Source organism: Carex rostrata, chromosome 6 (assembly GCF_964058835.1).
Source record: "Carex rostrata chromosome 6, lpCarRost1.2, whole genome shotgun sequence".
NCBI classification, from domain to species: Eukaryota; Viridiplantae; Streptophyta; class Magnoliopsida; order Poales; family Cyperaceae; genus Carex; species Carex rostrata.
The window spans coordinates 13889988-13905860 of record NC_135923.1 but is presented as its reverse complement, the minus strand read 5'-3'; the positions used below and the strand labels follow the sequence as shown (position 1 = coordinate 13905860).

General features: G+C 37.2%; 2 protein-coding genes across 2 annotated transcripts; both read right to left on the bottom strand.

Moving 5' to 3' along the window:
- Window positions 1–508: 508 nt before the first annotated feature.
- Window positions 509–5832, bottom strand: LOC144555663 (SMAD/FHA domain-containing protein). Its single transcript, XM_078304067.1, has 12 exons — window positions 5447–5832; window positions 5178–5263; window positions 4434–4513; window positions 4115–4170; window positions 3963–4011; window positions 3602–3754; window positions 3411–3506; window positions 3194–3307; window positions 2844–2977; window positions 2157–2395; window positions 1043–1864; window positions 509–718 (listed from the first exon to the last, which is right to left on the bottom strand). Exons 1-12 carry the CDS (start codon window positions 5791–5793, stop codon window positions 669–671), a joined length of 2226 nt encoding a protein of 741 aa, XP_078160193.1. The 5' UTR covers window positions 5794–5832; the 3' UTR covers window positions 509–668.
- Window positions 5833–6612: 780 nt separating this feature from the next.
- On the bottom strand, window positions 6613–9857 carry LOC144555662 (amino acid transporter AVT6A-like). Its single transcript, XM_078304066.1, has 5 exons — window positions 9051–9857; window positions 8536–8688; window positions 8113–8316; window positions 7211–7676; window positions 6613–6935 (listed from the first exon to the last, which is right to left on the bottom strand). Exons 1-5 carry the CDS (start codon window positions 9478–9480, stop codon window positions 6797–6799), a joined length of 1392 nt encoding a protein of 463 aa, XP_078160192.1. The 5' UTR covers window positions 9481–9857; the 3' UTR covers window positions 6613–6796.
- Between the last annotated feature and the right edge of the window lie 6016 nt (window positions 9858–15873).

Sequence of the window (15873 nt, the reverse complement as noted above, 5' to 3'; positions counted from 1 at the left end):
AAAAACAATATTTACCTTATTAAAATTGTAGATCTGAAGAGTTTTCCAATCTCTTAAACAATTTCAAAATTTTGAAACAATTGGATTGAGAAATAGTGGAATATATTGAGAGGATAAATAAAAAAAAAAAAAAAAAAAAAAAAAAGAAAGAGTTCTAATGGTTGCTGGAAGGAAGAAGAGGAAGGAAGATGGGCTGCGTCGGGGTGAAAATAGCAGAAAAGGTCTCCACCGGTCCCCAGGATCCGTGCAGCCCTATTTTGGATCTTCTGTGGCGTTGGCTCTACCGGGTGTTTACGGGTGCAAAACAGAGTAAAAAAATGCTCCACCGGTCCCTAGGACCGGTGTGGGATGGAAATTTTTAGCTACACCGATCCTAGGGATCGGTGGAGGCTATTTTACGAAAATTTTGTTTCGCTGGGCTGGTTCTGTTTAATTATTTGATACAAATTCTATTTAAAAAAAAAAATCCTTCAACCGCATACCACTGGGAAAGCTACAAGAGTAAAACTGGCCCTAAAGTTCCATTCACATAAAAAAAAAAAAAATTGCACGCAAGCTGTGCTAACAAAATAAATTATCATTTACAATCTCGCTATGACCGCCATTGCACTTGCTACAAGCGATCCACCTTGTACTGGCTGTCAGCTATTTAAAATCTTGGAGCTGTCTCAATAACCGAAACGGTCATTCAATTTTGTGCGCCCATCACCCGTTTGACCTGCCACAATAATTTTTAACATGACTACATGAGTGTTGGTCTTGAGAAGAGTGGTTTCATGTTTTTTCAAACAGTACCAAACTTTATTTGCGACTCTTACCAACTTTTTTGTGCACTATCTAGTACCTATATAGACCCCCAAAATGCTTATGCTATCACAATAATATAATTAATAATAAGAAAAAAAAAACTATTGAACTAACATGCTGGGAAATTAACAATGCATGTCTAGTCAACTCCATTACCGGACAATCTGCAATGAAAAAATGACCAAAAACCAGGGCTTCCTTCACAAAATTACTGTATTACATGTACAGAAATTACCTTCGGGAGGCACCCAAGCTTCATGGTCCGAGCTTTCAAGAAAATCAGGTCTAGAAGGCCCCAAAACCCTTTTTTCTCTTTTACTTTTCTTCTCCATTTTATCACCATCTTCTAATTCATCCAAGGCTTGATACCCTCTCTCATGCTTTAGCAAAAGAGCAACCACGTCGGCTACCGAGCTTTCCGGCTCAGTTTTAGTTGCTTTCATATCCTTATTACCACTACTGGAATCCTCACTTCTAACAGGTTCTTTTCTCTTTCTCATTATGAGACCGGACCTAGCTGCCTCAATTTCATTTACATGACCTGATTGGGGTAGAAGCACCGCTTTTCTATCCTTGTAATCCACAAAACTATCACTTTCTTCTGTCTCTGTACTTTCCATTTGTACCTCATTCGCCTGGCTTTCTGTGCTAACCCTGGTAGCACCGAGCCACTGGGGTTTTGGTAAGGTAAATTTAGAAGCTGGTTTCTCTTTTTCTTCCTGTTCTATTTTTTGGGGAGGGTTAATGGGTTCTTGTTTTAATATGTCGGAAGGTTCTTTGGGTTCTTTAACTGGTGTTACGTCAGGTCTTTTGGGCTCTTTAAATTGTGTTGTACTAGCAGGTTTCTTAGGCACCTTAAATGTTTTTGAATCAGTATGTTTTTGGGGCTCTTTAAATGGACCTTTTTCAGATGGCAATTGCTGGGACGCTTTAGCAAGTTCTCTTTTTTTAGCAGCGTCTCCCATCGGGTCTGCTATTTTGAGAAGATATGTAACTTTCTCTAACTCGGTTTGGAGATCAGCAAGATCTTTCTCAACTTTTGCAACCTTCTCATGCACTGTAAAATTAGGGTTACAGAAAGGGGGAAAAATATAAGTAAATTACCAAGAAGGTTATACTCGAGAAGTTCTGATGATAAAAAGAGAACAACAAGGCCAAAAATTACAAAACCAAGATTTAAGAAAAATACTTGAGTGCATTTGCAACTTTAGAATATTTGAGTTACCTTTTGGAAATTGCCATAACTTCATGGCATGGGCTAGGTAATGAAAATGAAAAGCTAAATAAAGCATGAAGTGCACTAAGGGACAACGGGGGAAATATTCAGAAGTAGAAAATGTGAAGCAAACCTAATTGAGAAGAAAGCCCAGTCATATAAGCATCAAGATCATCTCCATCTTCATTTTTGCCACCTCCGGTTGATCCCAATTGATTTTTCTCGTCTTCAAGTGATTTTCTTATCATTTCCATCTCATTAATTATTAAATCCCTTTTGTCAAGCAGTGAATCGGCTGTCTCCACAGTGTGTTGTTCCCCACTAGATGATTTCTTCTTTTTCTTAGTTCGGTCATAAAAGTCATCCTCGTCACTGTTAAATTCAGATTTATATTTTGTCAGTAACTCAATTTTAAGGGAATAAAACATACCTCAACAGAACTACAAATTTTTAAGTTTTACTTCAAAACCATTTTGTTTATGTCATCTTACTTTTTGCTCTTGGAGTATGAAGTTTAATACAAAACTAACTGGCTTCTTTCCTCAAAAAGAAGTTTTTTTGGCAGTTTAAGAGGCAATTAACAAACAAGATAATATGTTTCTGTTTAAGTATTAAATGAGCTGCTCATAAACCTAAAGATCAAAAAATAAATGTTGAATTTAGACCAAAAAAGCTGTGGATGGTTTAAAGTTTAAACCATAGTTAAAAAGAGTACTGCAAAACTTGAGCTCGTACAATTTTGGTTTAAAAGTAAATATGTCGTACAATGTACCCTGACTTGAATCAACATATCATAAAGGCAATTTAAAAAACACCATACCTAGTGACACTTTCTTCTTCTTCCTCAAAAGCCCCTTTCTTCTTGCCATGAGCTCCTTTCCCAGAACGAGCACCTACACTTTCCCTTATACTCTCATTCAATGTTTCCTCCAGGTTATCTAGCTCCTCCATTAACTGTATTCAACAACGATTATTAATTAACTTCAAGCTTCACTTTGAATTGGCTGATTTGCCTTTGAACAGATCCCTAATAAAATTTAGATTGTAAAAAGTAGTTGTCTGGAAATGGCTGCAATCAGGATAATTAACAAACAAAGGGTAAAGCAACAAAAAGGCTCCAATGGTTTACTCAACTGACATATCTTGGAAACAATACAAGCGAGAACTCACCTCAGTGATCCTTAGTTCGTTTCTTGCAATTTGAGTTTGTTGACCTTGAGTTAGCCCACCTTGGTTTATATCCTTTGCTCTGATGGCATCTATCTCTTTCTTCATGTGCGCAACCTAACATGGAGAATTATGATAGAGCTTAGAGATCTCGAATTGCAAATTTAAACTGCAAACAATAATCGTTTTTTATCAATCATAAATTGCTTTAGATCCATACCTTTTCAATTCTCTTTACTATTTTGCTCTTGGTTTTTTCCTGCCGTTCAGTGAGCTGTCCCTTATAGGTTTGCCATGTTATTTCATCAACATCAACCTAGAAGAATACGACACGAAGAGATAATATTAGCACCGAGGATACAAGTAATAACAAGTTAAATAGAATAACTGTACATATGGAAAGAATATTACCTCGGGGTCTTCCTCAATGGCATCCTCACCCATGCCCCATGATATACCCTCAGCAAGAGAAGCTTCCCTTTTGGCACGGGCAAGTGACTCTTCACGGTCCCGCCTCTCATCCCTAGCTGCCTTTGCCTCCCTTATTTTGTTCAAATCCCCCTCCTTAATTTTAAAAAAAAAAAAAAAGGTAAGAAAAATAAACAACATTAAATAAACTAACTAATAGGCCATCTTCAGTTTAAAATTAAAAAGTTAGTTTTAGTCTTGGAAGCGGACTCTAGATCAAGAAAGAAATGGATCTGAAATTTCATATTTATTGAGGAAATGTCAAGAGAAACAGAAAGAGCAAAGTGTGTAGTTTCAAACTTACTGGAGGCATCAAGTCAGACGGACCTTGAAATACGTAAAGACGAGTTGACCTGACAGAAATCAATTAAGAAAAGAACTGCACAAGTGTATTTGCCCAAGTAGAAGTCAGATTCAGAAAAAACAAAAGGAAGAGCTGGCAAGTAGTTTACTTACATGCCAAATTTGATCACATCACCAACATGAATTTCTGTGTATTCCTTCTTTGTAACCTGAATTTCAAACATGAGAATTTAGAAGTAAGGAATTATTGGAGTCAAAATCACTGCTATTGTGTCTTAATTGAAAAAGGATTTCTAGCCAAATATTCAAATCAGTGGAATGAAACAATAGCCAAATGTTTTAAGTTATTAACTATATTAGCTAAGGTATATTAATATGTGATGAATTAAATATAAGGTGGACATATTTTTGCTCATACCAATAGTATACAATAGCAAAAAACTATATTAGCAAGGCAGCAAAAGCTGTTTACCTGATTCTTGTTAATAAATGTACCATGGGTACTACCAAGATCAAAGAGAAACACTTCACCATGTCCTTTGAACTGAAGAACTGTTGCGCAATTGAAAGAGGCACAGTAAGGAAACATTTTAAGTCACACATTTCTAAATATTCAAAGTAGAAAGCTTTGATGGTTGCAGAGAAAGCACCGCAATAAGTAATCTTAAGAGACGGGGGCAATTCAGTTATCTAATTATTCATCTATTAGGGGCATCAATCTAGGCCTAAATCTTCAACCCAAAAACCCACTTCGGAGTGCAAAGGCCCACTTTGGCACTGACAAAACCCTTCGGTGGGGACCCATCTCATGCAATATGCCCCCAAAACCCAGACAATAAACAGCTACAGACAAAATTGCCAAGGTCACCCTCCTATGTTACAACAAATAGATGCCCCATGCCATCATTTCCAACTCTCTGATCATCCCTAAACCCTAGGTCATAAATTAAATTTCTAACATACCTTGGATCTGACATGGATCCTACGTCACTTCACTTGGTACTAACCTTGTACTGAGCTCGTACCACTCTGTAACCAAACCCCCTTACCGAGCTAGGTAACCAATCAATACCAGTCCTACACAGCCATTACCAAAATGTACCAATCCGACTAATCTACCGACCCTCACACCCAGATAAAAGAAGTTGCACCAAAATGTATTTAAGTTTATAGAATTTTCTAGAGGATATCAAGTACTAATTAAAATATGGCATACCAGCATGAAATCGGGAAATGGTGGGATGTTCCAACATAAAATCACAAAGTTCTGTTCTTCCAAACAAGTAAGCTCCTTTCTTAGACCTGCACCAATGCCTTTTATTAGGATAAAAAATTGCAATTTTGGTCAGCAGTACCAATAACAGTAAGTTATAGCACTAACATCTTACCGGTAGTTTTGAGACCATTGTATAATTATGTGTACAGCACTCATTATGAATAAAGGTTACGTTAAAAAAAAAAAATTAAAATCAAGAGAATAATTACACATCTAAATTCTCTACTATCAATCCTTCTTTGAGCACTTCAAAGAAGAACGGCTGATCGGGGGCCTCGCTCCATTCAGGGATAGTGTATGGTACTTGTGACCTAGCACTTTGCGAACTCAAACGCACCATGCTGGGTTTGTCATTAAATTTAGGTGCCGCATTAGGGTTTTCAAGTTTATCCTTGTCGGAATCCGGCAAGGGAGCGGCAGGTTCGTCGGAGCTGCTCGGTTCCTCCGGAAGAGGTTCATCCGAAGTAGGCGCAGGAGGTGGAGGCTCTGGTTCTGAACTGGAACTAGAGCTAGGGTTAGGGTTAGGGTTAGGGTTCGGTGTGGGCGGAGGTCCCATGTGGGCGGATTCTTTTAGAAGAGGGGAAGTGAGCCGGAGAAGCGGAGCGAACTCGGAGAAGAGCTTAAGGTGCGGGTCGGGTTACAAATTGTAAAAGAATCCGACATGGTACGCTGCCCAAAATCTGATTCGGACTGCGCTACCCGCTAAGAGGCTTCGGGTCCAAATTTGTGCCCCCGGGCCCGGCCTAGAGGTAGAGGCCTCTCCTAATGGGCCTAAACCTCTATAATATCCTGCCTGTTCTTTCTTAGATGATAATACAACAGGGTTAAAGGGGTCACTGATCAGTTATTATTACCAACACTTTTTCATTCAAAATAATCATTAATTTGCATATTTTATGAGAGTGTATTTGTGAAGGTAACGGTTCTGATTTCTCAACAAGTTCCTGGTACCAGAAGAGGGATTTCTAATATGACATAAAACTAATAAACAAGTCCACCAAACTCCAAACCATTTTCACATGCTTGTATGGCGGAAGAGCTGCCGCATGTGCTCAGTTCATGCTAGCACAGTATGATACATGCCTATGTAGATCCAAATCAAAGCAAACAGGTGATTCACCTGATACAGAATGGAAAAGTTCAAGGGGAGCAAGTACAGAGTACTTGACAATGCCTGAAATAGAAACAGTAAATCTATCCCAAAACTCGAAAAAAAAAGTAATAACAAAATCATAACAAGAACTCATTTCAGGATGACATCAGCTTCCAGAAAAGTATTTTTAATAAGCCATTCATAATTTCAATAATTTCTACTCATCCATAAGGTCAAATTCTGTATCAAGGCCAAAGCTCGTTATACTCCAAAAAGCATACATGAACATAATATAAAATGCAACTCAACTAATAAATTGAGTAAAAAGAATTCTCGATATTCAACTATAACATGCGCAAAACACAACAACAGTGTTGTGTTTCATAATACACTTTACAAGATATAAATATGCACATGAACTAACAGAATTTTAATTTTTATTGTTCCACTAAATGGAGAAGACGGATCAATTTTTAGAGTCGTCGCTCTTGGTGAACAGGGATCGTGCATCGCTGTACACAGCTATTGCATTTGAAAGTACAGCAAGAACAATCATGAAAACAGACAGGATTTTATCCTTCTTGCTTGCTATGCCATGGCGATCCCTAAAAGGATGTAGAAAAACAACAATCAGCAAATTATCATCATAAAATATAAGTTCGTAATTACAGAATTACATGAGATGAATAATAATATAGTTTAAAGAATTAAATTTTTTTTCCCTATCCAGAAGACTGATATAACCTTGGACAAACAAGATATCAATATTAAATTAAAACCTAGATAATAAAAATCTGAAATAGAAAAGCACAGATAGAGAGAGAGAGAGAGAGAGAGGGAGGGAGGGGGCGAGCAGAAGAACAAGAACAGGACAACTCACTTTAAAGTAATGGCAGCAGGGAAAATGAAAGCAATACAAACAGCAGCAGTTGCACCGGTGAACTGGAAAGCATCCCAGATACTGGGTATAAAATTTGCGGCCAAGAAAATGACCAACAACAAGGCTGCAGTGATACCCGCAAACCGTCTATTATCCCCTGACAATGGCCGGCCAGAAGGGAACACGAGCCCATCCAAATTGAGCCTCAGTGCATGAAAAATAATGGGGAAAACCAGCATGAGGTGGATTGCATAGCTGACTCTGACAGCATCATCTAAGATAGAGCTGTATGGGATTCCTAGGTTGGAATCAAAGTTTGCAAGCACATCATCTAGGGTATTCTCACCAAAGAGGAGGAAGCCGAAGAAGCTTGTGGTGATGTAAACTGTCGAACAGAGCAGGAGGGATGTGCGCACAATTGGTTTTATTTGGGATGAGTCATCCAGTTCGTTATCAATGGTGTGAACTGAGTGGTACACAACATTGTTAGTCATATACTCGTATGAAACAAGAAGGGGGCATTATGAATACTGAAACCATTGTTGTTGTTGTTTTTTTTTTTAATAAAATATGGGAACTTTAATCAATAAACACCAGGTTTCATCTGTAAAGTAAAACTCAAACAAAAGAAAATTTAGCAGGTAGGAAAATATCTTGTACTGGTACTTGCCAGCCTGTACTGGTTACAGAGATCACCACCAAGGCATAAGATCGAGATGATGATGACATTTTCAAGAGCAAATTGGTAATGCTATCAGTAAGTCATATCCTACTAACATTACAAAAAGTTTATGGTTCTGGTTAACTAGCATGGCATCTAGTTGAAATTAACAGCTTATTGATTCAAAAACAGGGTATCAGTTGACTGAAATATCATTGCACAGAATAGCACAGCTAATTACCATTATAGTGGCAGATATAAGCAGTAACTAGAACTGGCACGGCAGTGAAGAGATTCCACACAGAATTCAGATCAGTTACCTCAGGAAACAGCTTGGGCATGGAAATGCCACCGCCTATCAACTTGACAATAGCAATGCCAGCTGTGATCACAACGAAAACAACCGCAAGCGCTACTGAGATAGCTGAAGTGTATCTCAGTGAATCTGCAAAGCAACCAAAGTGTCAAACATTAGGGGCCTTATTTCAATTCACGAGGCGATCTTTTTTCACTGGGTAAAAAAAAACAGCACATGTGCAATTTGTAAAATAAATCCAACTTTAGAGCTCACACTGTAATTTTGGGACATCAATAGACATACTTTACAACCGCATAAAACACAGTTCGCATTTTGTACAATTAATTACTCTCAAGCTGCACTTACCGACACGCTTGAAGCAGGCAAGAGGAGTAAATACACACAGAGTGGTAACAAGGAGGATGAGAAAACGGCTGTTCCACCACTGGGACCCGAACCAGCCCTCTAGCACCCCGAAATGGTGGACCCCACTGGCAGAAGTTCCCGATAGCACATCCCCTGAAAGCAACCTCACTCAGTTAATTTTTTATAGTGCGAAGCAACAAGAAAATTTATATGCAAATGCATCAACTTTGATATATAGCTAGAGAAAAGATACAGGCCCAGCTTAGATAAACAATGGTTCTTTGAATTTTGAATAATTGTCTAAATTTTAATGCTACTCGGCTGAGAATTTGAACACAGTTTACAGTTCCAAATTTGAAATTTCACATGGTCATGTATTAGGAAAAACTTGAGTGAAGAAGACAGCTTATGCTAAATGATAGTAATAAAACTTGACCAAGAAATTGTCCAGCTGAGTTAACTAGAAAAACGGCAAATATTTGAAGTAGATATTTAACGGCAAGAGAAAATTATACCAATAATAATCATGTAGACAATCATGACCCCCACATTATTGATCACCACACAGACTTGAAGCAGACTTTTCCCCACCTTTCCAAAGGTGTCTCCCATAACCTCCCCATAAGACACTGCCTTACAAACCCGACTAAACTTGATAAGCAAATCGATCGACGACTCCGTCAGAATTGCCCCGAAAACTATCATAAGCAGCCCCGGCACGAGACCCAGAACCTTCATGGTGGCCGGAAGCGCCATGATTCCTGCACCAACGATTGTAGTCGACAGATTGAACACGGCGCCGGCAAATGAGGCGCCATCGAATTCGTCATACCCACCTTCTCCATCTTCATGCTTTGTTGGTAAAAGAGGTGTCCTTTCTTCTACTATCTGTTTGTTCTTGCGATTCCCCCTCTTCTCAACTGGATTTGTGCTCCCCATGGTCATTCTTAATTTCTAAATTGCTGTTTTGGGAATCAGGGGGGAAAAATAATTTGAAAGGACTCGAGCTTTGGTGTATAGATTATACTAATAGCCTAATCGATTGCCTCCCGTACCGTACAAGGTATATGGAGGTCAAATGATACTTGATTTTGATTGAGATAGGCTGATTAGACAACCAATCAGATAATTTGCGATAAATTGAGGAATTTTGGAGGGTTGTCAAGGAGAAAAGAGAATACGGGACGTCTGTTCTACGATTAAAATATTCTCTCTCCTCCTTTTTCCAGCTCCTCTCCCCTCAAAGGGTCAGAAATGGTGTTTCCATCAGAAAAGAAGAGGTCGAGGGGTGAAGATGTAAATTCGGCCTCCATAAAACACTATTAGGTGGACCCGTTCTACAAGAACTATACGTTACCAACCGTGGGACCCGAGTGTCGTGCTCATAAAACTTCACCCGGATATCTTACGGTTAAGTTAACTACGGATGACGTGGCTATAGACTATTAGGTGGCCAATCAAGTGGTGCCTTGTTGATATTGAAGGAGAGACTTTTATTTTTTCTTTTTCTTGATTGTGAGCCCCTAGCCGGGGAATTCGTATCCTCTGCATTAACTCAAAAGGGAATCTTTTGAGTTAATAAATTCTGACCATTCAATTTGTTATAAAATTCGTGCAGACTAGATCCGCACTAATATTAAAGGACCCCCTATATCATAAGCAGGGGCCGGATTGGCTCTGTTTAAAATCAGACGGTTAATATTTAGTAAGATTCCTTTTTGAGTTAATGCAGAGGATACGCACTCGTAGCCGGGAGGGTAGGAATAGTAAACGGCTAACGAAAGAAACCTCGTGCACATGCTTCAGGCGTCTGGACTCGGTGCATATCACCAGTTTCTATGACAGCATTTGTGAGACCTTTTGTCCGACTGAAATGGAGGGGTTTTATACGGTGTACTAATAGCGACATGTTTGTCCGGTTCATTTCTTTTTATGAGTACATGTTCTGGTTCCAGTTTCATCAGCAATTGAGTAAATAAATAAATGAGTTGAACAGACGCTTAGACTAACGACAAAAAAGACAATGTAAGAAGAAGAGGGGGGAGGCATGGCAAATGTGAAATGTAGCATATGAAAATACGTATTTTGAAACAAATTCGAAACTTACAAACTATTTTGAATATTTAAAAAAATCAGTCGAAACTAAAAAATATATCAGTATTTCTTAACAAAAATTTAATTATTGGACAAATCAAAATTTATTTGTATACCTATCAAATAAAATTTATTCAAAAAGGAATTTATTATTGAATATAAGTACATATTTTTTATGCATATGATTTTCTACACTCTGAATTTAGAAATGAAATTGGAAAGTCACGAAAACTCAACTGGAAATATTTTATAAAAAATAAAGTTTGTAGTTACAAAACGAAATAGTTATTGGGTCAAACATGAATAAAAATCAATCATATTAATTTTTCATGTTGAGTCTGAGAGTTGATTTTATATTTTTCATCGCATATTCACATTTTACTCTAAAGTACGTCAAAAAAATAGAGAACAGTTGACTCCATTGAATACATGTACATCCGTGTACGTGAACTAATTCTTTTGTTGCAGGATTTTGTTTGCAAACATCTCTGTGTTCTATTTTACGTATAGCGAATTTGCATATTTATAAAGCATGTTTACAGATAATAAATGTGAACTAGCACTACTTTTAAATACATGCCATTTTGAATTCTATTTTTTATTAGTTTTGTTTTCATGTTACAAAAAAAAATTGGACATTCTATTAGATAAGTATATACGGACCACATTTTAAAAATAAATTTATTTGATAGGAACAGTAGAGAGTTGGAATGGATGGATTTTAATTACGGACCACATTCGAAATCCACTTCTTCATATGTTTTAAGATTTGTACATAAATAACAATTCCTTTTAAAATTTGTACATTTCAAAAAAATAAAAGAATGGATTTGAAATAACACGGTTTCTGCTACTCCGAAGAATCATAACATATTTATTTCCTAGAGTATTGGAAAGAGGGAAATGTAGAATATGGGAGCTCAGACTTTCCATTTTTGTTTTTTGTTTTTGTCATTCAGTACTGAGCTATAGTGGTTTGCAAACGGGTCGGGCCGGGCGGTCCGGGTTAAACCCGGGCACGGACACACGGGTACAACGGGCCAGGTAGAACGGCTTTTTTTTCAAAAACCCTACCCTGCTCGTTTCAAATCCGTGCCCATCTCGGGTGATATCTTCATATTATATCTAAATTACGGCCCTGATTTACACTGAAACCTGTGCTTTAAAGCCTATGAATGTGGACTTTTTACTTGTATTTCGATGAAATGTGGTACTGTTATGCTTTGTTTGATATTTTGCAGGAAAAAGGACGAAAAACTGGATCTGACTACTTTTCATACGGTCCGTATGACATTTTGTACGGACCGTACAAGATATGCCCAACCACACAGAAGGTTTCACAACAGAGGCACAAAGTCTCCAAGTCAAAGCACAAGCATACGGTCCGTACCGGATCCCGTACGAACCGTACGACGCTAATTCGGAAAATCCAGCTGGAATCTGAAATGAGCATAATTTAAGGAGGCCGAAAAGGAAGTCTCTGGGGGTGTGATCTAAGGCATTAAAGGAGATATTCCACAGCAGAAAAAGGGGGATTAGGTCATTAAATCTGGACAATCTTTCCTAGAGCAAAAACAAGACGAGGAAAAGTGGAAGAGAGGTGAAAAACGCGAGTTTGCAACGGATCTTCGGATTTTCCACTGTTTTGTCATGAACTCTTTCATTTCTTGTTATTTGTGTTATCTTGTGAACATGGGTAGCTAATTTACTTTGTTTCTAGGGCTAAGATGTAGTTTCTAGGGCTAAGATGTAGTTTCTAGTTTGGCTTTGTTTGCATGCTACTTGGGTTTTGTGTTGAATGCTTTGTTTTTACCTTGTTGTGTAGTATTTTGATTGCTTTATTTGTGCTTACTTGAATTGATTAGTCATCACGTTAGATGAATGCGCACATCTAAGTGTTAGGAGCCAAGTCTATGACATTTAATCCAACCGAATAAAGTATATGAAGTAGGGTGAAACTAAGGAGTACCCGAAAGGTGAAACTTTCCTTGAGGCGAAAGTCCTTGGATACTTTTAGTAAACCGACAAGTAACTTAGATAAATTAGGCCAAAATGCGAAAGTTGAGGTTTAACGCATCTAAGAGGGAAGTATTTGAGTCCGGTAATCGGGTACTAGGCCAAAATGCGAAAGTTGAGGTTAGATATCTAGATCTGGTCGATAGAAACCCTAAACATTAGTATCAACGCAGAAAATAGTAGCTGCAACATCAACTCGGGGTCCCATACGGACCGTACGGGAATCTGTACGGGCCGTATGCCTCCGGGCTGAACAGAAATGAAATCTGAACCCTGGAAACGCCTTTTTATCAATTGAAAACAACTTTAATTCTCTTTTATTGTCTTTTAAACTTGTCATAAATCAGTAGAATTGTTAGAACTAAACCAAACCAATTTCTCTCACTTCTAGAATCTTAAGTGATTTTAGGATAAGTCCGGTCGTTTTCTTCCGTCCCTGTGGATCGATACCTGAGCATACTCATCGATAGGATAGTACACTTGTTATCTGATTTGACAGAGTATAACAAAGGTTTAAAAGGTATAGCTTGCTATACCGAAACTTTGTAGCATATATTATGTGCGAACATCGGGTTCGACGGCAGAGCGGTCTGGGTAGGGAGGCAGGACGGTCTGGGTAGGGGGTAGTCCGGTCCGGATTCACGGGTAGACCGAGTTTTTTTTTCTGGTTTTTTGTTTGTTTCTTTTTTTCTATTTTTTTTTTCTTTGTAAACCAATAAATTATAAATCCAAATTCATTTGACATGGTTACATATTTGAACTCAATAATTTTTGTTATAATAAAATATAAATCAAAAGTACTTATTATTTCAAAAAAAAGGGTTTTGTTTGGAGGGATTGAAATTTGAATTAAGAAAAAAGGGTCAAATCCGGATAGCTTTTGTTTTGGGGGGGGGGGGGGGGGGGGTGCAAATGGGGTATGAAATTTGAATTTAAAAAAAAAGGGTCACGGGTAGGACAGGTACCCGGGCACGTGTTCACGGTCACTGGTTCACGGGCTCACGGGTACGTGGACCGGTCCGGGCGGGCACGGGCATAATTCGATCTGGGTTTCCACGGGTTTGATCCCTAAATTCCGTGACCGGCCCGTTTCAAATCCGTACCCATGCATACCCGGGGCACGGGCACGGACATATCGGACCGGGTTTAAACGGGTTTCAGCAAACCACTACTGAGCTACACTGTCCAATTGAACCGGCTACACATTTTTTAAAGAAAGAAAAATAAATAAAATATTTAGTAACTGACTCGGAATTGAATACAGGTTGTGCACATTACCTTGAATTTTTTTGATAGACCATAATTAAGAAAATGATTTTTACTGATCCAGCATGATTGTTTTTTTTTTTTCAAAAACCAGAAGGACCAGAGGGCTCCTCCGGTCTCAAATTTTGCTTTTCCTCAAGACCGGAGAAGCCCTCCGGTCTTAACAATTTCTCACATTTTTGATTGATGTGGTGCGGCGGATTGTGTAGCGACTCATTTTTTTTTTCTTTTTTTCACTTTTTTTTCTTTTCAAGACCGGGAGGTTCCATTCTCACCAATTTTGTAAAATTCTTGACAGAGGTAGATTTTTTATTTTATGCTAAGTTATTAACTGTTTAGGCGAAATGGCATGTAAATTAAATATGCACATAAATTAGCATGGCTAAGTTGAAATCTATTGGTTTTGTGACGATTTTGTAATTAATGTTTCAATAAATCAAAAGGGTATTTTTGCCCTTTTTAAAAAGAAATTTGAAATCAATTAATGAAAGTTTCTATATGAAGTAAAATTATTATCATTGGAATTGAATAAAATGAAACTTCAACTATATAGCTAGTAATTGATTTTCTATATATACCATTGTTTGAGCAATAATATTTTTCTATTTTTAATATAATCATAAGTATATTTTTCTATTTTTAATCTAATCATAAGTCTTGGCCTTCAAAAAGAGAAGTTTATTAACTCTAAACTGCAATCACGAATTTCCAGCAGATATAATAATCATCAAAATTAACTGGACAACAAGATAATAATTTATTTTATAAATATACTAAGTTTTCAAGTTGCTCATATGTTTCATTAAACAAAAATAATATTTAGATACATTCAGCTTTTATGGTAAGTATATTTAGAAATATTGCTCAAAATAAAAAAAAAATGTATATGTCATCTCATTTATTTAGATATGATGTATATCAAATTGGAGTCAATTTGAAATTTGAATGATTATTCATCATAAAATTATTAAGGTCCACTGTTAAAAATTTAAATTATTTGATGGAAGACTGATCGGCTTTCAAATTAATCTATTTTGATATACACCCCATCTTGTTATTTGAGAAAATCTATAATTTTCAAAAAAAAAAAAAAAAATTAGTTAAGACCGAACCGGCCATCCAGTCTTGATTTGTTTAAAACTTTTGAATCTTTTGTGACACCTGAATTGTAATGCAATTGTAATGGACCAAACCGATTAAAATTTTGGGAGACCGGAGGGCTCCTCCGGTCCTTCTGGTTTTTGAAAAAAAAAAAAAGCAATCATGCTGGATCAGTAAAAAATATTTTCTTAATTATGGTTTATCATAAAAATCCCATTACCTTACCCCCCCCCCCCCCCCCCCCCCCCCCCCCCCCCCCCGCAAGAAAATAGACTTGGTAAAATTATAATTTTGATTAATTAATTTACAAATAAGAAAAAATGTGCAATACACTATCTCCGAACATTCTAAACGAACTTTGGCCAGGTTATTTTGTGCATATTAAGGTCATGTGATTTCTGAAAAAAAAAAAAAAAAAATCAGATCCCCCAATTTGCCAATTTGCTCATGTCGGTGAGGATGGTGAGAAATCATGGGAAGGTACCTATTTCGTTGTTTTAAAGGGCGGGCATGAACATGAAGAATAAATAGCATGTGTTCTGTACTCTGTAGTGAGAAAAGTGCGTTGTAAAAGAAAAATAATATATATATATATATTTTGCATGCGTATAATAAATAGTCTGTCACTGGAAGATATAACAGTTCAAAAAAAAAAAAAAATACAACTCACACACATGACACATGTGGAATGCACAGATTTTGTTAGTGTACAATAATTTTCAAATTTCAAGATGCATATCGCATATTATGTAGATATGCACATTATAGTCTTCGTTTGTATTTTTGAAATTCTGACAGAACTTCAATTTATGAACTGGTTATTTGCGTTACTATAATTATTTATAGTACCAGCTATGACAA